Raw genomic sequence first — 25,484 nt, 5'->3', positions numbered from 1 at the left:
TAATGTTTCCAATAATTTTAATAAATATTTTTTTATGATTTATTTCAGGTGAAGCAAGAAAAACAGAGATCAAGAAATAATACAGCAGTATCAAGATCTAGAGGCTGGCAACCATCATTAAAAGCAATTTCTGAAGCTGGAAGCTGAAGTGTTTTTTATTTTTCTCCTTTATTATTATTATTATTATTTTTTTGGCCTGATGTTGGATTGAAGATTAATAGTAGTTCAAAACAGGCAAATTCAAGAGGCTTAGTTTTGAAAGGTTAATTCAATGAATAGCTACCTTCTGTGTATATACAACTCTCTCTAATTTCCTTCTGTTTAACTTTAATTCGATCTTCCTATTTTAAATAAGAAGAATTAGATTTCTGGCAGAAATAAGTTAATGTTACCAATATTAACTGCTTAATTACTGTTCTTTTCTTACATATACACAGAATCAAATTATCAGTTCAAGATTGAGATTGTATTATTCTATAGAATGATTAATACTACTCCATATAATTAAGTTAATGATTTCTTAGTAATTATTTTTTATTAATTGACAATATATTAGCTGAACTAATTAATCGCGGACTGCCTACCTCTTGCCTGTTGGTATGGTGCTTCCTCACTGATTTCAGTTTAAAATATAAATATGTAGGAATATAATATCAACAAACTAAATAAAACGTAAATAAAGGAGAGTAGAAGAGTCCTTTATAAAGAAATTCAGTTTATGATTATTTATTTATGTCCAAAGTCGGAGAATCTCATTTTTTTCAGGTGGGACGTCCTTTTAAATTTGTGAAATGAGGAAATACTAAAATAGTATTAAAAATGGGAAGGCAATAAATTGTTTAAATTTCTATTCATTTATCAATAAAAAATGTAATCTTTCATAACCGATCCAAATATGCAATATAAATATATAGATATTACACAAAAAAATGGATGGATAACAGAGAAAACTTAGCAAAATACATTTAACACAGAAAATATTTCATAAAGTTGGAATCCAATGGACACTCACCCTGTTGATTGATATGATATTACTAGCAAAACAATTAATTTGCCAAACAAGATAAAGAATTTAAAACAGCTTATGTACATATATAAACTCTGCCTCTCAAAATCTTTTAAGAATTACTTAAAACATTAATCTACATTGAGTTCATCCACAAAGAGCAGAATGTGTTTCTTGTCATAACATTCTTCAGTGGAAAAGCACAAAATTTCAAGAGCAAGCTTAATGCAGTGATAATGTTTTTCAATCTACCTTTGGTTACTGCACAAGATGCCCTTTTCTCGATTCACTGACCGTCGTTGTAAACGTGCCAAACAACTCATAGCATCATCTACGAAGCCCAGATCACGAATATTGTTCGTCACTCCACAAGATAAACATTAATAACTTATCACCAATTAGGAAAGTTTTCCCAGTCACCAATCTTGCTGAAGTGCAATAATTCTCCATTTCTGATGTTAGATAACCGAGTACTACCAGTAGTCGTTGCACGAACACTTGCCTTGTCTAAAGGTATGGAAACGAGCACGATCTCTAACTATGATTTCTCTGTAATAAACTTTGGAGATGGCCTTCAGAAGAGCATGGCAGTCCTCACATGTCCTCAGATTCTTCATTATTCGAATCGAAGCACCAGAAGCAGTATTCATCAGCCCATAAGCAATTGCTAGCTTCTCACTATGCCAAGCCACCGCTTGCTCTCTATCCTCCTCACTTAGATCAAACGAGACACGTGTGGCATCAGCAGCATAACCAACTCTTTTCAATATCTCACCCAACTTCTCCCGAATCTCAGCTATCTGAGGATGAAGCACATCAGAAACTCGGAACTCATGCACAACACCGTCCACCTCTATCCAACTACATCCGATATCTGCTGGATTCTTCTGCCTTCCCATCATCTTCCGAACTTGAGAGACTTTTCCCCATTTACCAAGAGAAGCATACAAGTTTGAAAGCAGCACTTTAGTCCCAGAGTAACTACCACAGTCGAGTTGCTCTAAATAACTGATTACGCGCTCTCCAAAACTCAGATTCGAATGGATTCTGCAGGCACTGAGTAAAGCCCTCCATACAACCACATCGGGATTAATAGGCATGGGCTTGACTATTCCAAACGCCTTAGCCAGATAGCCAGCACGGCCAAGCAGATCGACATAGCAACCATAGTGCTCAATCTTTGGCACGACCCCCCACGAACTCTCCATGCTGTAAAATATCAACGAGCCATGCTGCACAAGGCCTGAATGGCTGCATCCATTGAGAACCCCCAAAATAGTGATATCGTTAGGTTTCAGCTTCTCAGATAACATTCGCTGAAACACGCGTACAGCTTCCTCGCCACGCCCATGGATAGACAAACCCGATATCATACTAGTGTAGTTGTGAATGTCTCGTTTCGTGATCTTGTCGAAAACAAGATACGCACAATCTATCCTCCCACACTTGGCATACATATCAATGAGTGCTGTCATAGTATTAGAACTTTGCAAAGCCCGATTACTATCGATATAGCCATGGATCCACTTCCCTTGATCGAAAGCCCCGAGATTAGCACAGGCAGAGAGAGCACAGACGATAACAGATTCGTTAGGGTTGGATTCACGAAACATGTCATGAAAATATCCGAGGGCCTCAGTGTACATTCCAGAGCTAACGAAACCCGAAATCATTACAGCCCAAGAAACATCATTTCTCAACGGCATTCTCCGAAAAGCCTCACCTGCTTTAAACATATCTCCATTCTTAGCATACGCAGACACTAAACTAGTCCATGAAAACACGTCTCTTTTAGACATTCCGTCGAACACCTCACACGCATCATCCACCCTAGCAAAAGCAGCATACATACCAATCAAAGAGTTAGCCACGTATAAGTTCAATAAATTCCCATTCTTTGCCGCCATTCCATGAACGACCTGGCCACACAAAACCGTATCTTGATGAGCGCAGGAAGTGATCACGAAAGTGAATGTGTACTCGTCTGGTTTCGCTTGAGCGTCTATCATTCGACGCAAAAGATTGATGGGCTCTGAAGAGTTCCGGAGCTTCGAGTAAGCGCGCATCACGAGATTCCATAGCAGAACCGGCGGGGGCGGTGAAGACCGATGGTTATCGAATAAGATTCTCGCGGAGCTGAGGCTCTTGGAGTGAAGATAGCAGTGAATGAGCGAATCAATCAAAGAGAGGCGCGTCGATGCAAGTGATTGGAGGATGATCTGCGCGTGAATCTGCTTAATTTGAGAGATTCCGGGGCGTTTGCTTAGTAGCTGAGAGATGAATCTTCCGGAGATGTGAGAGACTGCAAAGGGTTGCATCTAATTGATTTCGGAATGGCGGGAAAATTGTGCTCGATTGCATCAAGAAACCCACTTTAATTTTGGTCCCAACTAAGAGAAGATGGAACCCTAGTTCCCAATTTCGCTGAATTCGGTAGCGATGGATTTCGCCGACGATTTTCCGCTGCCGGAACCACCGAGAACCCCTATTCAAATTTAACTAAATTCGAAATTCATTTTTTTATTTAATCTGAAGATTTAATTTTTTAATTAAATTCGAAAATTCAATTCAATCATGAGATTTTAATTGTGTAAATTTCAGTTTTAAGTATGTAATCTAACATTTTGATGTAATTTTCAATTTAGTTGTATCATTCTTATTTCAATAAAAATCTTATTTTCAATGAGTTTAATTAACAAATAGTAGTAGTAATTAAACATAAAAGAAATAGTACATGTATGTCTAAACAGCAAAGTGTCATGAATGTGCTAACTATTTAATGTAGTTTAAATGAACTCTGAGATCCCACACAAGAAGCCAATTCTTACTAAGAAAAATTTTGTAGGATATAATGCAAAAAAACCACAAGCAAATGCCTCATGGAAGAGTTTCTTGATCTAAGGCCATTGGTGTAGCTTCAGTCTGGACGACGTCGTGAAGCAAGCTCGGTTGCGTCCCATTTACCGCGGTAGATGGATCGTATCTGTCCAATTTGCTGAAGTTGCCCTTCTGCATGAAGAGCTGCGCGTGGTGATGCCTGCAGTAGATGCGTTGCTCGTGTGCAACGTAGTTCGAAGGGCTTATCACACACCTGCCGTGGCTGCACTTGAAACAAGCCTTGTGGTACAGCTTCTCATCAACTGCTACCTACACAACATGACACATAAATCCATCAACATTTTTTGGATGAAAACCATTGATAAATGATAACAATTAATACCTTTTCCAGAGGGTATACTTTGTTGTCGCAAGCAATGCATTTATCTTGAGTTCCTGAAAACAAATTTGACATTTTTGTGTTCAGCTCAGTAGATCTGTCAGTTATAGCAGTTCTTGGAGCTCCTGTAAGAGAAAAGCAAACAATGTTAAGTATCATTCAACTATTGCATTTTTGGATGTGGAAATTAGCATGAAATAGGCTTGATTACCTTTAAAGCTCTTACTCAAGCTGCCGGTCCTCTTGAATAGCTGATCGAAATGAGGTTTGCAGTACACAACGCCTTCATAGGAAGAGTAATTACTCAGCTGAGAACGAGAGAGTGCACTATAATGAGAAGGCAAAATACCAAATACACAAGGGAAGATAAGATGCTAATTGAATTCTATATGGAGTACTTCTAAGTGCCTTAATTTGTACAGCTGGACAGATATTAGTAACATGCTGTTTTGGATATATAAAATCAAGTTATTGATATTCAGACAACGGAATCAGATGTAGATTTTTTAAGAGTTTATACATATAACCAAATTGCAACAACTGGATCACTTAAATGTAAAAAAATCCAGCAAAGTTATCATCTTTGAAATCATGATCTATCCAAAAACAGTTCTTGAATGAATCAAGCATGAGTTATGATGCATAAAACATCAAAAGGGCTTCAAAAACACCAACTTTCTTACACACCAACACCAACACCAACAAAAAGAGTGATTGTTTGTATAATTAATGGAAAAACAGCAAAAGGGTGTGAAAAAAATCAAACCTTGAGGGTGCCTTTGCAGTGGTGGCATCTAAAACAGAACTTGTGATAGACCTTGCTGTCAGCAGTGAGTTCTTCCACCAAATACACTTTTTTTTCACATACCTTGCATTTCTGCGTTGTCTCTCCATAACTAACCATATTTCTTGATTTATTTCAGTATCTTAATCAATCCAAATTCTTTGATCTTGATGCTTGCAGCAGTAGCAACCAATAAAAAAAACCAAAAGAATACCAGAATTCAGAGAAATGAATTCTTCAAAATTCTCTCTCTCCCTCCTTTATATATTATCTCATTGAAGTCTCATTTGAGTCATATACATATATATTTTGAGAGGGAGAGAGAGAATATGGATGTACAGGTCAGAAAATTTTCAAATTAGTTTTAGCTGTCCATAAGGAAAGCTTTTCTGTAAGAATGATTGGTGATTTGAATATATTTATTTGATTCTCTAATCATATTGATTTTTTTAAAGAAGAATGGTTTTTAAATCTTAATTAATGTATTTATATGATAGGAGTATCTTATTTTGGATAGAGATAATCAAATTTAATTGAATACATTTATTCAAAAAATCACATTAGTGAAATATCAAAACTATGCATTGATTTCTTTTATGAAATCTTATTTTAATACGTGATCTGAAATTCATGTGAATTCTAAAATTAATTATGTAAATTTTTAATACATAGTTAATATAGTAGTAACAATAAATAAGCTTTGGATTCTAAAATCACAATTTATTTTGATTAGATTGTCAGATAATCAATAAGATTTTCATAATTAATCAAAATTAAAGTATAGTTTGATTATGATAAAGACATTTGTCTCTACACTATGACCTTTTTAATTTTTAAATGAAGAACTTTTTTGGTTGATAACTGGCGAGGCTAGTTTAAGAGATTCAAAATAATAATTAGGTCGTTAGCCACTAATACGGACATACGGTTGATAAAACTTCACTTTTTTATTCCTAAAATCAAATTCTTCTCTTTTGCCTTTTTTTTTTTTTTTTTTTTTTGCTTTTTTTTATCATGCCTTTTGATATTTTATAAAGATCATCTACCAACTATTTGGTCTCTCATCTGATTATTGTCTTTAATCACTTTCATGGGATTAAAAGTCAAGGGTTGAGCTTAAGCCTTAATGGCATGTAAGAGAAAAAAAATAGTTTAGCTTAATAGGCTTTTCAATACTTTTCAAATCGAGGCTTATGTCATGTAACTACAAAGAGAATACATGTCGATTTTGTCTCATTATTTTGAGACGATTATTCAAAAATATCCCAACTCGTGTATAAGCAATTAGTACCAAATACTAATAAGTGTATTTTCTCCGGGTTAAAACTATCTTTTAAATTTTTTCAAAAATTATGATTTTGATGGCTAATCCACATAACCGTGTTTCGATCTTGAGCATAAAATGAACAGCAGGGAAACAGTAATTTCCTAATTAATTGATTGTCTATAAATTACTTGTATTCATACATATAGCATATTGGGGTGGTGGCGCAGTTGGCTAGCGCGTAGGTCTCATAGCTTTAGAGAAATCCTGAGGTCGAGAGTTCGAGCCTCTCTCACCCCATTTAATTTTTAACCAACCATAAATCCAATAATACTCTATTTTAAGCACTTAAAGTATGAATTTTTTGAGTAATTGCTTTAAACGATAGGATAAAATCGACCATCTAACCAAGAAACTATCCACAAAACAGATAACATTTCCATTGATTGCCAAAGCAGATAAACAGACAAGTTTTGATGGAGACCACATATTTACACACAATCAAATGACAACATGAATCACAAATAAATAAATGATGAAGCTTAACTCTGTGAGCATGAAAGTGGGAGTTGCTGCTATCTACATGGTTAAGCATCTCTCCTCTTCTTGCAGCTAGGACCGGCGTCTCCGGTCATCAACTTGCTAAATGAGTTCCATATCCTGGACAATTTCTTCAGCCCCTTTGGCAGATCAGCCCCACACGTCTCGTCTCCATGGGCATGGGCGCTGTGAATGTCAACGTCCTCATCATAAAGGTCCATGGGGTCTGGGCTGAGAGAGCCAGGACGGTTGGGCTCATCTTCAAACCACTGTCCGACAGTAACGTTGTGACTGCTGACGTCGGGAAGCATGGGTTCTGGGCAGAGAGGGGCAGGACAGTAGGGCTCCTCCTCGTCAACCCAATGCCCCCTTGCACTTTGAAACGAGGCGTTTGAGCGTCCGCTGCTCGACCCTCCACCCATCTCGGCTGTATGCTGCATACACGGAGATGCCAACAACTGCTCATCAGTCATGAGTCATGATGTTGAAAATAGGGAGCTTATCTCAGGGCATACCTTGTCGTTTCCGGAGACCAGCATATTTATTGATGATGAATTGTTCTCTAAACATAATGGCTCATAATCTGGAATTCAACAGCTTCAGATTAAAGATCTAACTAGTTTTGGCACTCACTAATTATAGTATAATAATTCAGTGATGAACTGACCTGATATGTCAAGATCAGGTGGAAAGGCACGAGATGCAGGGTTCGATAGCTCTCCCATTTCTATTGATCCAAGAGACTCGGATGGCCCAGAAGCATACAAGTTATTAGCAGCGATGATGGTCTGAGACGATGAAGTATGATTTCCATTCATATCTTCAGAAACAGTGAGACCACTGTGCTGCAATGATCTGTATGGAAACTCCTTTAAGAGGGAATCTTCGTCTTCCAAGGAGGAGGAGTATCGTTCTACAAATGCAGACGGTTCCTCTAACACAGATCTGAGTAACTCACGTGCACGAACCTATTAGGACTCAACAATTCATCAGTAGGAGATACCACAGTTGCACAAAGAAAGCTAATCACAAAAAGGGTGCCACCTTTTCATCAGCAGACATATCATCAATCGGAACAAAGTGGGACTCGATGATTCCACCCTTGAGTTTCCCCACAGCATCGTAAATAACACATGTTTGAGGTTCGGTCAAAGATTTGTGAGAAAACATCCTTTTACAATCAATGTTGCATTTCTGAGCATGACCGACTATCTTATTCCAGTTGCTATCACCAGCACATAATAACTGTACACATATTACAAAGATTTATATATTTCTCATGCAGATATTTTTAATATCAAATGCACTCTAAGTGAGAAGAATTTTTTCTTTTTGGCATAAATTTCAAGTAGGCTTTAGAAGCTACTGACAGACTATGAATTCTGAAGCTAAAACAATAGCACGAGCGACAAACAAGCAAAATATGGTTTCAACAGTTGGTATATCGAACGAGTATATAGTAGACGAGGACTATTACTTCATTTTGGAGCTTCTCAGGATTAACATGGAGCCAAAACAGAAAATCTTGCATAGTCTTGATGCTTTCCTTTTTCAGGCGACCACATGGTTTGCCATTCCTGCCGATTCCCTCCAATCTCCAAACCTCAGAAGAAAGAGATGGACAGGGAAATTTGTCATTGTCTGCAAAATGAAACCAGATGTTATATGGATATCTTCTTTAAGAGTAAATTTTAATGCCTTGATCTTTACATAATCTATAAATAAAACAGTTATTACTTGTTGCAGAAACTTTGTAAGAGCAGAAAATGCAACAGTGAGTGGGGACGACTTACATGTGTCATGCTTATCTACGACCATAAATGGTGCGGTCCATGCCTCTAGCACTGTAGTTCTGTCAAGGTTCTGCACGATCCTCGCCCCAAGCCTGCAGCTGTACTTCTTAATCCGGTCTTTGTCATGTCCCAGTTTGAGACCATTCAAATCTGCAACGCCCTCCTTGAGAGATTTATAGACACTTTTAGCAAAGTGAGGCTTCTTCTTTTCTCCCGTCTGAATGATGCGTCTTTCGAAATTTTCAAGACTCATGTTTTCTTCACCACCATTTTCATTGACGTCAAGAAGTAGTATCTCCACCGTTGCATCAGATCCACTGCCACAGGTCACGATATTCCCATCTGAATCAACCAGAGCCACCTTCAGGCATTCGTCGTTTATTCCTTTAAGCTCCTCGCCTGTCACAGTGTTGGATACTTTATCATATAAGAACTTCAGCTGGAAACTCCTTTCCTCTGGCAAGTCATTCCTACGAGCACATTGAAACGATACAAGAATTCGTTATCAATCACAAGTATGGGCCTTTTTCTTGATCTTGTCAGTGCTGTTGATTGGAATATAAGAGATAACCAATAGCGTAAATTCTCACCGTGTCCCTCCATTCGAAGGCCTCTCTTCAACATGCTCTTTAAGAACCTCTTGTACCTAAAACAAAGAAACATTGAGCTTCATAACAACTTGATGATTTCAAGAAAGCTATCTATACATTGAGATACAATAGGCTCTGATTCATGAATCTCAACTGTACCAATCTAATGTAAAAAAGAAATTTGAGATGGGACAGTCGGCAAAGGTTGAGACGTGACTCAAGCCAGGCTAAGGGATACCTTAGGCCGACTCTCCTGAAGTGATATCTTTTGTAACAAGGAGTAATAACCAAATCATGATGTTGAGACATCTCTACAAAATGGAAATATAGCACTAAACAGACTCGGAAAAGAAGATGTGAAACTCACTACTTTATGAATTAGATCCTCAGCAACCGGCACTATCTCTTGTTGAAGGATAGTGATGACCATTGACCTTACTTGTTGTATAACCATTGGTAACACCATAGGTTTAATATGTTTCTCCATTATCCTATCATAAAGGGAGTACCGAGCAAGGTAAAAAAGTAGTAACAATAAGATCAAGAATGAATACATGAAAGATTCCCAACTATGACAACTTCCAGCTTTCTATTTACCTAAAGATTGAACAAATCATTAAATAAACACAAGGAGGAGAATATACACTTTCTAAAAGCCAAAATTGGGCAGCATCTAAATCCACATGAGGTTCTTTTAGATCCTCAAAAGTATGATAAATCAGAAAGTTGTAATAGTATCTAAACATATACTTATCAGAAAGGGAAACTAAAAAAGCAAAAGGGAATTTAGTCTAAATTCTAAAGTGATGATAACAACAATTCTCCTTTAATAAGCTGAGCCCAAATCACTTGTACAATTCAAAAACACACACACAATGGTACTACTAAATTAAGATCAAGAACCCATAAATTGAAGATTCGGAGCTAAGCAAAAGGTAAGTCAACGGCTATATACAGATAAAAACACAAGTTCATGTAAGTTCTGAATTCATGAATCAACTTCACAAAAAAAGAAGAAATGAAGTAAGCAGAAGTAAATCAGTAAGAAACACCCAAATCAAAGAGGAATGTTAGCTCAGAATCGACTTACCTTTTAATGGTTTGATCAAGAGCTTGCCCAAGCTGCTCTGATGAACCACCATTTTCGAATTCATCACTCTCCATCTCCACAAAATTGGCAACTACTAACAACAAATGGCTTTGATCTTGGAAGTGTTTATACATGTTGGAAAGTGGCGGCCTAAACGCGTTGAATTGAGTGATACGTCTACCTACACTCGAGTACATTGGGATTGTTGAGGCCTACGTGTAATTTTACAACTTCACTTGGCAGTAAATTTATGAATTACTCGTAGTTTAAGAATAGGATACCAACTGCACGCTAAATAAAGCAAGAGAGATATACTTTTTTACAAATTTGAAATTTCTTAAAATAGTAAAGTAACTCTTTTAACATAAAACGAAAGGGAATTGTAGTAATTTTGAAAAGAAAACTATAGTACTATTCCCTCCGTTCCTTCATAGTTGAGTCATTTTTTCATTTTAAGAAGTTCTCTCATAGTTGAGTCATTTCCATATATAGTAACTTTTTCCTCTTTCTTACTTTACTCTCTCTTACTTTATTCTCTCTACTTTATTCACTTTTTACTTTATTCTCTCTACCTTTTTCTCTTTCTTACTTTTTTATCTATTTATTTAACACACTCAACATTCATTTCTTAAACTCCGTGCCGAAAAGTTCCACCTCAACTATCAGGGAACGGAAGGAGTACATTCCAATTCGGTGGATATAACTAATTTAGGGACCGTTTTGCATATAAGTGCATGGACGTAGGCAGTAATAATGAGTCTTTTTCATTTCTTAAATGAGCAAAAATATATGCATTTATTTTGTCCCAACTCTTGCCAATAATAAATGTCAAATAGTAGATTTTAGCTATCCTTGTAAGAAAAAAAACATAGTGCATTTTAACCGAATTTAATGAAATTCAATCCAATCAAACCAATTTGAATAGAATGGAAGAATATTGAATTTAATCATCACGGTGAAAACAGCTTTATCTTGTCAATATGACAATATCATTAATTTAGGCTGTACTAAGGTGTGGTGATTAGTGATATCTGCTGGTGTTAGATTTAAGTAAGCTAGATATTTTATTAAAAATATTGTAATATGTTAAAAAAAAACTTCCATACAAACCCAATTACTTCGATCGATATATATATATATATATATATATATATATATATATATATATATATATCGTTTCATCACCATGAAAGAGGAGAAGAAGCCGCCTAAGCAGCGCCGCCCTTACCTGGCATCGGAGTGCCGCGATCTGGCGGAGGCCGATAAGTGGCGCTAGCAAATCATGCGCGAAATCGGACAGAGTGCGTTCTCCGATCATTCCAGAGTGCATTCTCCGATCATTGCCTGTTAATTTCCCGCGCCGATCTGAGCAATTGAAGGTAAAAATCGTATCAATTGATCAAAATTCAAGCTCTCCTCATTTCACAATTCACATTCTCGAATTTCATTGAATTCCGGTGATTAATAGCTTCTGTTTATCGAATCAGTGCTTTAATATCTATTTGGATTGGTAGATACCGGTGTTGACGGAATGAGTATGGTGTATGATTTTAAGAAACTAGAATCGGCTGGTAGTTTAAAATTTGATCGGATCTCTGGCGACGAATAAAATTTGAGAAATGAGAATCTGTAGTGTTTAGGATTATTTAATTAATTTTAGAATTGAGAATTGTTGTTGAGGATTGCAGGAGATTGATGAGGAGTTAAAGGATGAGTCAAGTATTTGAAGGTTATGAGCGGCAATACTGTGAGATATTCCGACATGGTTGGAGAAGCGGCGGCAGGATAGAATCTGGAACGAGAAGCGGCGGCGGAGGCTGGAGAATCTTCTCGACGCGGCGGAGCGGCCAGAATCTAATGACTTCATGGAGCTACCGCCTCGATCGGGAGAGAAAGAGGCGAATTTTTTCTGCATACTTACAAATTAGGCTATTCCGATGGCGAGAAGCTGCTGAGGAGTCGGAAGCTGAAGAAGGCACCGGTGAAGGCAAAATCAGCGGTGGTTTCGGCGTTGGAATTTGTCTGCGGCGGCGCGTTGAGATCCTGCAATTTCAGAGCAGCTATTCAGGCTGCGTCTCCTCATCGAGCTGCTAAGTTTGGTGGATGAGGATGAATTTTTGGGGATGAATTGAGAGTTGGATTTTGGATTTGTTTGATAAATTTCAGGATAGAGAGAACTTCGCGACGAAGACATGGTTGGGATATTTGACAATTCTAGTTAATTCTGGGGCTAATTCTTCGATTGAGTTTGAAATTGAAATTAAGATTGAGATTTGAGTTTATATTTGTGGAAATTGGGATGTGAGCTGGATTGGAGAATCAAGCTTAATCATGATGCACTCTAGGTGTTTGGTGAAATTCTCCAGTTGGAAATTAGTTGCTAATAGTTAGTTACAATTCATGTCAACTACATACATATAATGTCAACTATTATATGTAATACGTTGTTGTTGACATAAATAATATAGAACGTTAGACATGAAAATATTTGTTATTGACATTAATTATTTGTAAAATGTTGTTGTTGACATAATAGTTGACATAAATAACGTTTGTTGTTGACATCGTAGTTGACATGAATAATGTTTGTTGTTGACATCATAGTTGACATGAATAATATTTGCTTTTGACATCGTAGTTGATAAGTGAATTGTAAGTGTTATTTGTTAGTTGTTGACAATTTAATACGAGTTGTTGACATTCGATATTCTCGGTATTGATATGTAAATTATAAGTGTTATTTGTTAGTTGTTGACATTTTAATAGGAGTTGTTGACATTCGATATTCTCGATATTGATATGTGAATTATAAGTATTATTTGTTAGTTGTTGACATTTTAATACGGGTTGTTGACATTCGATATTCTCGGTATTGATATGTGAATTGTAAAGTTTATTTGTTAGTTGTTGACATTTTAATACGAGTTGTTGACATTCGATATTCTCGGTATTGATATGTGAATTGTAAGTGTTATTTTTTAGTTGTTGACATTTTAATACGAGTTGTTGACATTCGATATTCTCGATATTGATATGTAAATTGTAAGTGTTATTTGTTAGTTGTTGACATTTTAATACGAGTTGTTGACATTCGATATTCTCGATATTGATATGTGAATAGTAAGTATTATTTGTTAGTTGTTGACATTTTAATACGAGTTGTTGACATTCGATATTCTCGGTATTGATATGTGAATTATAAGTGTTATTTTTTAGTTGTTAAAATTTTAATAAGTGTTATTTTATTGAATGTTGAAGATTTGAAGATTTGAATGTTGAAGATTTGAATGTTGAAGATTTGAAGATTTGAAGATTTGAATGTTGAAGATTTGAAGATTTGAAGATTTGAATATTTGAAGACTTTGCAGCTAGAGTTTTAGAGAGGATTTTAGAAAATGATTTCAAATACAATTTAATGAAAAGACAATTATACCCCCGTGTTGACATAATGTGATAGTTGTTGACATTAAGTTAATCTTGTGAATTAGTGGCTGAGATTGCATCTCATTTCTCAATTATGCCCAAAAATCTCATCCTAACAAGACCCTATATATATATATATATATATATATATATATATATAGGGATGTATTCAGATTAATGTGTAAAAACCTGTTAAAAAGGAAAACTAATCTCATCCATTGATTAGTGCAATCTGATGGTTAATATGTAAGCCACTTGTAATTAAAATAATTAATAAAAAAATCGAAAAGGTTAGTATTGGAAGTCAATATTTCATCAGTTTTTTCATTACCTAAAATCACGCCACTTTATCAAGCCACATTGAATAGTCAATCTTTAATTTACTTAGACTAATCTATAAAGATTACAATATCTTAGTTTGATTTCTCGTAAAAAAATTTACCATAAATTTCGCTCACTTGTTAATTTATTATTATAAAAATATAATATTTTTACTCTTTGATTTTGATGTACGAAAATGACTTTGTAATGTATATGCGTCTGAGTAATGTACGAAAAAACTAGTTTAATGTTTGGGTCTATTTGAATTCATGCCCCTTGGGTTTAGCAATTCATCGGGCTAGGTTGTAGTACCGACTATCAAACGAAAACATCACCAAGGCCAGAGAGATGAATCCTTTTCCCAAGGGTTTAGCAATCCATTTGGCTAGGGCATATTACCAATACTTTCCTATAATTTGTGTTTTAATTGGTGGGGTTTGGTTTCATACAAATGTTATTGTATGAAAATGGTATTTGATTGTCTGACTCACATCCATTAATGTACAGAGCCAGAGAGATGAATCATTTCCCCAAGGGTTTAGTAATCCATTTGGTTATGGCATATTACCATCATTTTCCTAGAATTATGTTTTTACTCTTTATTTTTGGTTTCATATAATCCTTGATGTACGAAGATAGTTTTGTAATGTAAATGTGCTCTCTGAGTAATGTACGAAGACGGTTTTGTAATGTATATGCATTCTCTGAGTAATGTACGAAAGAAGTAGGTTAATGTTTGAGTCTATTTGAATCCATGCCCTTCGGGTTTATCAATCCATCGAGCTAGGTTGTAGTACCGACTGTCAAACGAAAACTTCACCAAGGCCAGAGAGATGAATCCTTTCCCCAAGGGTTTATCAATCCATTAGGCTAGGGCATATTACCAACACTTTCATATAATTTGTATTTTTATTGTTGGGTTTTTGTTTCATATGAATGTTAATGTATGAAAATGATATTTAAATGTATGAATCTCACACATTAATGTACATGGAATATGACAGAATAATGTAATACAACATTATGTACAGTAAAGAAAGTTTGAAGTCATGTACAAGTATGCATATATAATGTAACATATTTATGGTTTTAATGTACAATACATCAGTAGCAAATAATGTAACAATTAACATGTATAATGTAACCTAATAAGTTTAAGAGTACAACAATGACTACTACACCAAACAATAAATAATTGAACCCTACGAGAACAACTCTAACTCTTTGCCCTTAGTGAACGTTGTGCTAGTGGGTTGGTACTACACCCTAGCCCCATGGACTACTAAACCCTTGGGGATTGGATATAACTTCTGCCCTTCATCAAACAAATTATAATCTACATTACTTAGTAGGTGACATATACATTAAATTACAATTTTTCGTACATTATAATCTACAACAAAATAATAATGTAGCACATCTTTAAACATCTTTAAAGCCAGTCATTGCGCTAAAGCAATGGGCATGTCACCGTCAAAGTCATCCTCGAAATTGATTCTTGCACTCGTTGAACCTATTATAAACACATACAATAAAATATCAGTTAATGTACATCTACAGCTAAACAATGTAATAGAACATGATGTACAGATCTAGGTACATGATGTAACAGAACATTATACATAAAATCAGCATCGATTGATGTACTTATCTATCTCAATGTTGTAACAGTAAATTATGTGTAAGTCATGTACCACTATGCATGTATAATGTAGCATTGTTTCCTATTGAAATAATGTACAAATACAACCACGAAATGAAGCTTTATAATCAAAATACTGCATAGAATAATGTACAGTGAGAGCAGGAATAAATTAACAGTTTGGTTTACAATAATGTACATTTATCAAAGAATAATGTATTAACTAATGATGTATTCGTAAACCACCATGATGTAGCACAAAAAGATACTCCATATAATAGAAGCTATTCATGTACTAAACTGCCTACATGATGTAACATGTTGAATATGATACTGTATCAATGCAATATACGAAAACAAGAGGGGAAAAAACAGAGCATAGAATGAAGGAATTTTCAATGACGAATCCCAACTGTAAAATCAAATCCACGCCAAATTAAAAATACTCGTATCCCAAAAAAATGCAAAAAGGAACGAAATCAAAACGGGAATTGTACTACAACATCAATTAAGAAAAGCTTCAAATTGCAGAAAAAACATTAATTAACAGAAGCCCAATCGTGAGTAGTGAAATCTCGATTTAAGGAACAAGTGGAGTAGATTGAAAATCAAAAAATTGATAGAGTGATTAGAGTGAAAATTACCTACTTTCGCCGTCTACAGAAAAGACTGGACGATTGTGCCGCCTACTGTGTATTTCACTTCATCTTGACGGCGACAAATGGAGGAGAAAACTGTTTTTCTTTGTCAATTTAGGGCGGCTAGGGTTTTGGTGGAGAGTAGAATTGAGGGAGACGTGAGAGATGAAATGAGAGAGAGAGAGAATGGTGTCAATCCATATTAAGAATCAGAATCATAATGTCTCGCTGAAATCATGGAGTTGCAGTTTAAAAACTGAATTATATAATTGTTTGTATCCAATTTTGCCCTTTAATGTACGAAAACCCTATTATAATGTACCGACTGATATTTAATCAAAGCAATCAGATTTATAGATCCAAGGGATTACATTAGTCCTATGTTTTATACTAAGGGGTGATAAGGAGTATAATGCAACCCTATATATATATATATATATATATATATATATAAATAGATAAGCACGTAATTTTTACTCTCTTCGTCTAATAAAAGGATTCAGAGTCACGTCTGATTTGAGTACAAATTTTAAGAAATACTCCCTCCGTCCAACAATAGCAGTCCCATTTCTAGAGGGCACGGGTTTTAAGAAATTGTAGAGTGTGTAATAAATGGTGTATGATAGTGGAATTTTGGGCCCACTTAAAATGTTTAATTTATAAATTCATCTTTTATAGCACAATAATTTTCTGATTTTAGTTTTCATTGTATCACTATTTTTTATTCCAAATATCCCAATTCCAAATATCCCACAATCAAGATAAACACAAAGCTCTCGCTAATTGCAGTCACAATCTGCACAATCTGAAGATTTAAACACCAAGAACAGCTCTAGTCAATTCACACTGCAAAATCCACACTTTAATACAAACCCAATGTGAATCAATTCAAAAGATAAGATTAATGAATCAAATCAAGCACCAAACTTAAATCAAAGATCAAAAACCGCACAAGAACAGATTTTTCAAGAACAAAATTTTATGAAATTAATACTCCGATACAACAAAGTTTTGGATCGTAGTCCAAATCAGGCACACAACCAGTCGAAAAATACTAATTACACTTTACACAACAATTAATTTCAAGAAGAGGATGGGGATTAGGGTTCGCCGTGAGAGAGAGAGAAATAAGGGAAAATGTTTGGACTGTATTCCATTTCAGAGAAAGAGAGGAGACGACCGATGACCATTTCAGCCAATCGGGACCGTCCATTATCAATGAATTTAAAAATTCATACACGTCCCGTACGAGTAACTGATTCACGCGCTCGTAAACGCGTGCCCTTAAATTTGGGGTGCAGATAAAATAAGTAGTGTGTTACGATGATTGGCTTATGGTTATAATTTATAAATAGCAAAAATTTCGTTATTGGATAACTGGAAGTATCTTTTCTGTACGGTTATGATTGGCTTCTCACCCACTGCCATTAACGGAATGTTTTTTAATCAGCAGCGTGTGGAAAAAGTGCATATATAATGTGGATTTACGCTTTATGTTTTTTAAACAAAATTGGCCCATTTTTTCTAACTTGATTTGAAAAAAAAATAAAAAAATTGTTCAGCTTACAAATCAGTTACTCCATTAATAACGGGCAAACCATGTTTGTTTGGTGGAAAAATAAAATTGACATGGAAATTATAATTTCTAGAAAAATGGTTTTTAGGATTCTTCTTAGAAACTTAATGTACTTTGGGAAAATTCCAAGATTCTAAATTTTGTGTTTAGTTTAAAACTCAACCAATAAACACTGATTACACCTACCAATCATCAACTTATAATAGATCAACAATTTTCAAACCAAACTTAAATCAAATTATTGTGCAGAATCACAATCGGATATCCCAAATGTTGATGAATGATCAACCAAATAAACTAAAAAGGAAAAGAAAATGAGTAGTGAATTGGAATCAAACATTTTTCATAAAATAGAATCTAGAATGGCAATCACAATAACGACCAACTTTCAGCCATCGTCTCTATGGATGCGTCGCAATTGATTGGAGAACATATTTCTCAAATTCTTCATGAATTAAAACAATAGGAATACAAGAAAAAAAAACACGAAGAACACGATTGTACACATATAAAATAAATAATAAATCTGTTGATGAGAGATATGAATCTTAGTAGTGCTTGTTAATGAAGACAATCAAAAAATTTAGATAAAATTTTAGTACAAATAAATAAATTTTTGCCCAATGCGTTTGTATTGCTTGGATATTCATTAAACTTCAAACTTAAAGAAACTTGGCTTTAAAGCCTAGTTTCCCAAACTCGGGATTACCAAATCCGAAAAAAAAAATAAAAAAAAATCCCATTTTGGGAGCCTAAAAAAGAAGAAAAAAATTTGTGGTGTATAAATGTTACTCGTCCTGCGCACAGTTTTCACCGGGCAGCTAACCAGCCTCGTATATAAAATACGTGTCGTTAAACGATCCTCTGCTTCTTTGGAGTCGGGGTAGGATGCAACAAGGCCACTCTTCTCCTCAGAGATAACCATTTGGATACACACACCACTTTTCTCCACATTCTTGGTGAATTGCCACTACCATCAACAATCCGAGGCTCATCACCATTCGACTCGCTCCTCAAGCCTTCAAAGAGGCTCGGACTGCAAGGCCAGGCGTGAAGTAATTGCAACGCAGCATCATATACAACGTCTATTTCATCAACTACATCTTCCCCGCACGAGTTCATTGCTGAGGTCGATTCCCCCACCATTTCAACTAACTCATGTAAATGTTGTTGGACAGAATTCTGATCATCGAAGCCCTTCACTTCATTCCAGTTTTGGTAAGCAGAGGCTAACAGTTTCTCAGCATCAACCTGTTAATTCAACAGATTTAGTAAATATGCTCAAAATAGGGAGCAAGGGGAAAAAAGCTCAGATTATATGATATATGCCTTATGTTTTTCAGAGAGCGTGCTTGTCTGAGAGTAGTGGCTGCCCCAACATAATCCTTGCACGCGTCCTAGAATGTTGAAGACGACACCTGTCTTCTGCTTCGGGTCTATGTAACAGTACACCCTTTCACTGCTTAGGCATGCTTGAGCATTGTTCACAATGGCCTTCCACTTCTTTGCTTGGGTCTTCACAATCTACAATCAACCAACAAACTAAGTTAAGTTGTACACATATATACATACCTATTCCAAGCCCTTTTTTGCAAATAATCAAGCCTAGTGGTAGAAAGGCAAGATCAGCTTTGGACTGCAAATTACAAAGCTTTATATCGAACCTTAGATGATTAGGAGAACGTTCTTAGTTCGATGGAGGTGATTGATTTGGCATCTGGTGAGGAAGGATGGATTTGGAGATTACTCAATAAATAAATAACTCATCATATATGATGAGTTATTTATCTTTATAGTATAATGTACAAATCAAGAAAAAGAGAAAAAGTTACACTCTTGAGGCTTTGAGGATCTATGAGAAGTCGAATCAGAAACTCCTCCACGGTGTAGATGTTGTTGTCTTGAAGACGTTCGTTGATCTTACCACCTCTGCGAATAAACACCAAACGCGATACTTGATCAGATAGAGATGGATTCTTGTGCTTCTTGAAATCTGAAGATCATCAAAAAATGTGTCATTAGTCATTGAACATAGTATAAAAGTACAAGTCAGTATGAAGGAAAGCTACATTTGATGCGAAAATCTTTGAGGGTGAAGGCCTCTGTCTTGGCTTCCTTGACACGAACAGAAGCACCAACAACCCTGGCGCCTAGCTTGAACACGGGTGGCTTAATCTTGGTGGCCTTGTTTCTGATCTTGAGGTTGTTGATTTTAGCAACGCCTCTGTGTAGCTGCAGAGGTTCATTTCCTGCAAGAATAGCCTTTTTACCTTCCTCTGGAGGGACTATCGATTCTTCAGCTCCAGAAACATTGAGAAGATAGAATTCGACTTTGGCAGAGGCCTCAGGTTCATCAACTACAACATCTCCTGTCACATCATCAACAAGAGCCACCTCTATAGGAACATCTCCTTCTCCTTTGATCTCCTCTCTGGTCAAGATCATTCGAGCAATCCTGTTCCTAAACTCCAGCTTCATCGTGCTCGCATCATTCCAACAGCTGAAAATCATATAAAAGGATATTCAGTAATGAATCTTGATCAAAGAAATTTTTTTTACAGCATTTCCTCTCACCTACTCTTCATTCTGGCATCTATCCTTCTTTTGGCCAGCTCCAATTCCTCTTCCACCTGAGCAGCACTGATTAAGACAAATGATAGATATCTAAACACACAATTCAGATTGTTTATATACTTACAATTTTCATATATTCATCTTCCATTGGTCTTAACATGGCTTGAAAATCAAGCCTTTTTTGTTATTTCAAAATCAAGCCTTTTTTGTTATTTCAAATGAGATGATAAAGCGGGGGGATTATATAAAGCTGTATATCCGAGTCAAAAGCGTGTGGGTCCAAGATTAATAGTGGATTGGAACAAGCAACACAATTGTGTTTTGGTGTGAAATATTGACTATGAAGAAGGAGGAGACGCTGTGCTTCAGCTCAACATATTAATTAGCTCTCAAGCAGAATTAGTAGTACTATTTTAGTTCATAAATAAGATAAGTTATTTAATTTTATATGAATAGATTGACATTAGTGATTGGTAATTTGGTATGTTAAATAAATAAATAACTACTTCAAAATAATCTCATAGTAGTACTTATAAAAGTGAACGGTTTGAGGCCAATGATGTAATTTGAGTCAGTTATCATGGTTATATTTTCAATGTAAATTAATTAAATCACTTATTTAGTGAATTTATTTAACACCTCAAAATATAGAAAATAAGGCAAGCCGATGAAATAACACGAAAAATTAAATAATTTAACTTTAAGTACAGATACCAAACAACAGCTAGACCTAGGATGTTGTAGCAAAATATAGCTATCAAACCAACAGCAATTTTATTATAATCAGAATTAGAATCAATAAAGCTATAATTTTTGTTTCAGTAAATAGTAGCCACAGCGTGAAACAATGGCAATTATAGCATGAAACTTTTGTAAATAAATATAGGTAGTAGCCACAGCGTGTGGTGTGCGGTAGCGCCGAAATCGTACCACGTTTGGCCACTTTCCCAGAATTTCCTGCAAAAAACAAAAGTGCCAAAATATGGCAAAATCAAGAAATGATTACTATTTACTACTGCAATCTGATTACGGTGATCGGTGACGGTTGTGTTAAAGTCAAATTTTGGAATTTTTCTTGTAAAAGAAATGACAAGTGAGCAGAGCTTCGCAGCAGCTTCTTAATTAATAAGTCAAAATCAGTTTAGCATGTGCCAAGAGCAACCTGAATATTGACCATTCAAGTGAACAAAAATAGTACTTCTTCCATAAACAGATGAATATTCTCAAGCATAATGATACAAATTCAAGAAAATCCATTTATTTCCATGTGATCTAGTGATTGACACAGATGCTAGTTGTATTTGTATAGAATAAATAATAAATGCAATCTTATAATCCATTGCAAATAGACTAAATTAAATATGATTAGCCTACAATTAAACTATAGACTTTCAAGTTCCCTTTTTTGTAATTTTTAATTTTTTCTTTATTACATAAACTATTGAGCCAAAAAAAAGAAGAAAAAGAAAGATATACCAAAACGAGTTTTATAAAATAAGTACTAAAATAATTGAGGCTACCAACTAGAACTATCAACAACATCAACTTCGACATCATTGTCTGACTATTTTGTTTCTTGTCGACGTGTAGCACCGACATCGTCCCACATTTGGCATAATCAAATCTTGGTTTGTTTTCTTTTGTCGTTAATTAGTTTTATCTCATCATTAATAATCTAGATAGATTGCACTTTCCTAGGAATAGCCGTCTCATTTCCTACAACATAAATGTGCCAACTATGGCAAAATCATGAAATTATTAGAAATGCAAAATCTAGTTAGGATTACGATTGTGTTTATAGTTTAAAAGATTGGAATTTGATTATAACAGAAATGACAAGGGAGCTTCGCAGCAGCTTCTTAATTCTAAGTGATCAAAATAAGCAGCAAAAGCAATTAACCTGAATTAATATTGTCCTTATTTAATGAATATAAGTAAAAGAAAGAGACGAATATTCTCAAGCATATATAAAAATATAATTACAAGATTTACAAGAAAATCTAGTTCCTTATGTGATCTAGTGATTATTAAACACATGCACGTTATTTGTATTATATAAAAATAGTAAAGGCAAAACTTATAATTAATTGTCAATAAACTAAATTCAAAATGATAAATTTGCACATGTTGCCTACAAACTAAACACTTTCAAGCTACTTTTTGTAATTCTTTTTATCTTTCTTTATATCACTGTTGTTACGAATGTTTTAACTTTATAGTAGAACTGTGATCTTTTAAGTTCTGTATTATCTACTAATAATTTGTTTTATTTTTACTAAGAAAGGATAAAACTTTTAGAAAAATCAATTTAAAAAATACAATAGATAACAATTGTCCATTTTAAAACTCGCTTTTTTTCCATCTTTTGTCAATTCATCTGTAAGAAAATTCTTTCCAATCTAAAGCATTTAAAAGTTAAAAATCTGAAATAATTTCTAGACGAAATAAAGAAATTTTCAAAAATGTGTTGTGTTATTGGCATAGCGTTAGAACATTGAAGAAAAAGTTGAAAACGAAAAGGCAAATTAGTACATGCTCAACTATCCCACATCGCCCCTGAAACACAATATACTGCCATTTATAATAAGCAGCAAAGCATTATAAATTGTCCCTTCGGGGACATCCGATAAAATTGGAACGATACAGAGAAGATTAGCATGGCCCCTGCGCAAGGATGACACGCACAAATCGAGAAATGGTCCAAATTTTTTTTCCTTCCCCCATCCGGATAAAAGCTCCTTTATTCAGAGTCTCTCATACCTTCTTGTAAAATCTCATCCCATGAAGATGCAGATGATCTCCAACAAAACGTCTACAGTTGTAAGAGTAGTGCCCTGACTTTCTCAAATCGTCCACGGTAGTGACTCTTTCCTTCCTCAAACGTTTGAATTGGTATCCCTTATGAATGAGTACTTGTGACTACATTTCTTTTCTAATATGCCTTGCTAATGATTTTTAGTAATTAATTACAGTTATCTTATCTTGGAAAAATAAAGCAAGTTAATTCACTATACATAACTAAACAAAAATTCAAATAGCTACAAAAAAATTAAAATATATGAACAGTGTAAAGATACTAGTTTCAATTAGCATAAGTCAAATATTGATTTTCAATACAAATCTGTGATATCCAATGAAATGAGAAATAAATTAGCAATAAGAGACATTTTTTCCTATATTCTGGTTTGCAGATAATTAAAAATCTTTTACAGATAAATTTTCAGTTTTTCTTAGTTTCTATCTGCATATACGTAGATTTTGGTTTCTATCTACATTTCTTTCCTAACCACATGCGTATTGGGCCTCTAGTTGGATAATCTATTTGTGGGCTTTCGGGAACGTTAAGAAAATATAATTGCAAAACTTAAAAGTTGGTTGTATAAAAAATAATTTAGCACTTGATTTGTATCATATGTTGGCAATATATATATCCCAAATATCCATATTTTACAGGACAGTGGGAATATTTGATAAAAAAAAATTTAAACATAAATATTGTAGAGGGCCTCCTCGAAAGAAGACACCCCTCCAAAAAGTGGTGTATGCCGCTTATAAGCGACGAGCACACGGTATTCTTTAGTAAAAGGCGAAAGAATAGTTCGCTATGTGCTCAACGCGCGACTGCATGATTTTAAATGTAAAAATGCTGCCCTTATTATATAGTGGCACTTTGGTATTCTTGTGTGTGTAGCTGTCGATGTGGGAAATATAACTTATTCAAACTCCAGAAACTGGGCGCATTCTCTGCCCTCTCCTTTCATCCCTCCTGCAAATCCAAATTTGGCCTAATCCCGACCGCGAGAGCCACCGGCTAAGATTTCCAAGGTGGAGAGGAGATTCTGCCGATTGCTCTATGAAGTTGTGATGGTTTGAGATAGGTTGCAAAGTGATGAAGAAGGTTGGGGAAAATCTAGTTCCCTGCCATTTTCTCCCATGTGATCTAGTGATTGAACACACGTTAGTTAGTCGTGTTGTATAATGATAAAAGCAATCTAACTGTCAATTGTGAATAGACTAAATTAAATATAGGTTCATGTATAGCCTACAAACTAGAAACTATCAAGTTCCTTTTTGTAATTTTTTGTCTTTCATCGTTACATTGCATCTGAATACTTTAACTTCTAGTATGTTATTTATCACTAAACCAAAAGAGTGTGGGTTCCACAATATGAGTCTTTTTTATTTTTAAAATTCTTCCCCTCGAATCTACAAACGTTATACTATTTGGAAAGAAAACTCATAAGACAGAATGAAATCTAAAAACTCATAAAAGATTTGATGCGCTGAGGCGTGTCCATCACTGATCGTCATTTGAGTTAGTCATCCTATTCACGGTAGCATCATATATAGTGGTTATTCCATCATCCGTGAATTTATTAAAATGTTCCCATAACGAGTTCGTTGTTTGGAATGATTCTGCCACATTTTGAGGCTGCGGTGGATCCCAACAAAAATTTTCCCAAAACGAGTTTGTTGTTTGGAATGGTTCTCCCACCCATGGACGTTGCCATTGTTTGAAATGATTGTGCCACCAATGCACTCATCGGTTGTTCTAGGTGGGGGAAGGAAGATGCTGTTTGGAATGTTTCTGCCACCAATGCAGTCGGTGGTGGTGGATCTAGGTAGGAGGGGGCGGTTGCGGTTGTTTGGAATGACTCTGCCATCAATGCAGTCAGAGGAGCTATAAGGAGGATCTGGTTTTCTCTTAAGGTCGTCGGGATATGCCATTGCCGCCCCCTTCATAGAATATAAATGCTGATGGAGAGAAATCAGATCATCAAAGTCCTTCACCTCCTTCCAGTTGCGGTAAGCTGATGCCAATAGTGCCTCAGCAGCATCAACCTCTTATCTACATCTTGATTTAGTAAGCAAATCTAGTCAATATCCTAAAAATAGGGAGCTAGGAGAAGCTCTGTTCATCTGAAATATGCCTTGTGTTTTTCAGACAGCGTGTTTACCTGAGAGCAGTGGCTTCCCGAACATAATCCTAGCACACGTCCTAGGATGTTGAAGACGACTCCTATCT

The 25,484-nt window shown here is 35.3% G+C and overlaps 4 protein-coding genes and 3 non-coding genes across 8 annotated transcripts; 2 read left to right on the top strand and 5 right to left on the bottom strand.

Annotated features, from left to right (window-relative positions):
• Positions 1–1,068: 1,068 nt before the first annotated feature.
• LOC125212874 (pentatricopeptide repeat-containing protein At5g66520-like) lies at positions 1,069–3,465 on the bottom strand. Its single transcript, XM_048113158.1, has one exon. The coding sequence runs from the start codon at positions 3,322–3,324 to the stop codon at positions 1,480–1,482; it is 1,845 nt and encodes a 614-aa protein (XP_047969115.1). The 5' UTR covers positions 3,325–3,465; the 3' UTR covers positions 1,069–1,479.
• A 284-nt stretch (positions 3,466–3,749) lies between these two features.
• On the bottom strand, positions 3,750–5,324 carry LOC125216437 (LIM domain-containing protein WLIM1-like). The gene is made up of 4 exons (XM_048118146.1): positions 4,990–5,324; positions 4,435–4,531; positions 4,227–4,348; positions 3,750–4,153 (listed from the first exon to the last, which is right to left on the bottom strand). The coding sequence occupies exons 1-4, from the start codon at positions 5,125–5,127 to the stop codon at positions 3,884–3,886; spliced, it is 627 nt and encodes a 208-aa protein (XP_047974103.1). The 5' UTR covers positions 5,128–5,324; the 3' UTR covers positions 3,750–3,883.
• A 1,162-nt stretch (positions 5,325–6,486) lies between these two features.
• On the top strand, positions 6,487–6,571 carry TRNAM-CAU. The gene is given in 2 exon segments: positions 6,487–6,524; positions 6,536–6,571. It is a non-coding gene; the product is annotated as a tRNA-Met (tRNA).
• A 116-nt stretch (positions 6,572–6,687) lies between these two features.
• LOC125211911 (calmodulin-binding protein 60 A-like) lies at positions 6,688–10,423 on the bottom strand. Its single transcript, XM_048111872.1, has 9 exons — positions 10,285–10,423; positions 9,562–9,685; positions 9,195–9,250; positions 8,605–9,074; positions 8,289–8,452; positions 7,856–8,056; positions 7,479–7,779; positions 7,327–7,394; positions 6,688–7,245 (listed from the first exon to the last, which is right to left on the bottom strand). The coding sequence occupies exons 1-9, from the start codon at positions 10,416–10,418 to the stop codon at positions 6,859–6,861; spliced, it is 1,905 nt and encodes a 634-aa protein (XP_047967829.1). The 5' UTR covers positions 10,419–10,423; the 3' UTR covers positions 6,688–6,858.
• An 8,066-nt stretch (positions 10,424–18,489) lies between these two features.
• Positions 18,490–20,666, bottom strand: LOC125212175 (calmodulin-binding protein 60 C-like). Of its 2 annotated transcripts, none has more exons than XM_048112264.1 (6): positions 20,583–20,666; positions 20,459–20,514; positions 19,954–20,384; positions 19,717–19,877; positions 19,214–19,408; positions 18,490–19,135 (listed from the first exon to the last, which is right to left on the bottom strand). In XM_048112264.1, exons 1-6 carry the CDS (start codon positions 20,616–20,618, stop codon positions 18,737–18,739), a joined length of 1,278 nt encoding a protein of 425 aa, XP_047968221.1. In that variant the 5' UTR covers positions 20,619–20,666; the 3' UTR covers positions 18,490–18,736. The 2 variants fall into 2 exon arrangements, with proteins under 2 accessions (XP_047968221.1, XP_047968223.1); XM_048112266.1 differs by having other exon boundaries at positions 20,463–20,514; positions 20,583–20,652.
• A 2,399-nt stretch (positions 20,667–23,065) lies between these two features.
• LOC125217302 lies at positions 23,066–23,168 on the top strand. The gene has a single exon (XR_007175715.1). It is a non-coding gene; the product is annotated as a U6 spliceosomal RNA (small nuclear RNA).
• Positions 23,169–23,961: 793 nt separating this feature from the next.
• LOC125217297 lies at positions 23,962–24,081 on the bottom strand. The gene has a single exon (XR_007175709.1). It is a non-coding gene; the product is annotated as a U5 spliceosomal RNA (small nuclear RNA).
• Between the last annotated feature and the right edge of the window lie 1,403 nt (positions 24,082–25,484).

Source organism: Salvia hispanica, chromosome 3 (assembly GCF_023119035.1).
Source record: "Salvia hispanica cultivar TCC Black 2014 chromosome 3, UniMelb_Shisp_WGS_1.0, whole genome shotgun sequence".
Classification (NCBI taxonomy): domain Eukaryota; kingdom Viridiplantae; phylum Streptophyta; class Magnoliopsida; order Lamiales; family Lamiaceae; genus Salvia; species Salvia hispanica.
This window is presented reverse-complemented; position numbering and strand designations above follow the sequence as displayed.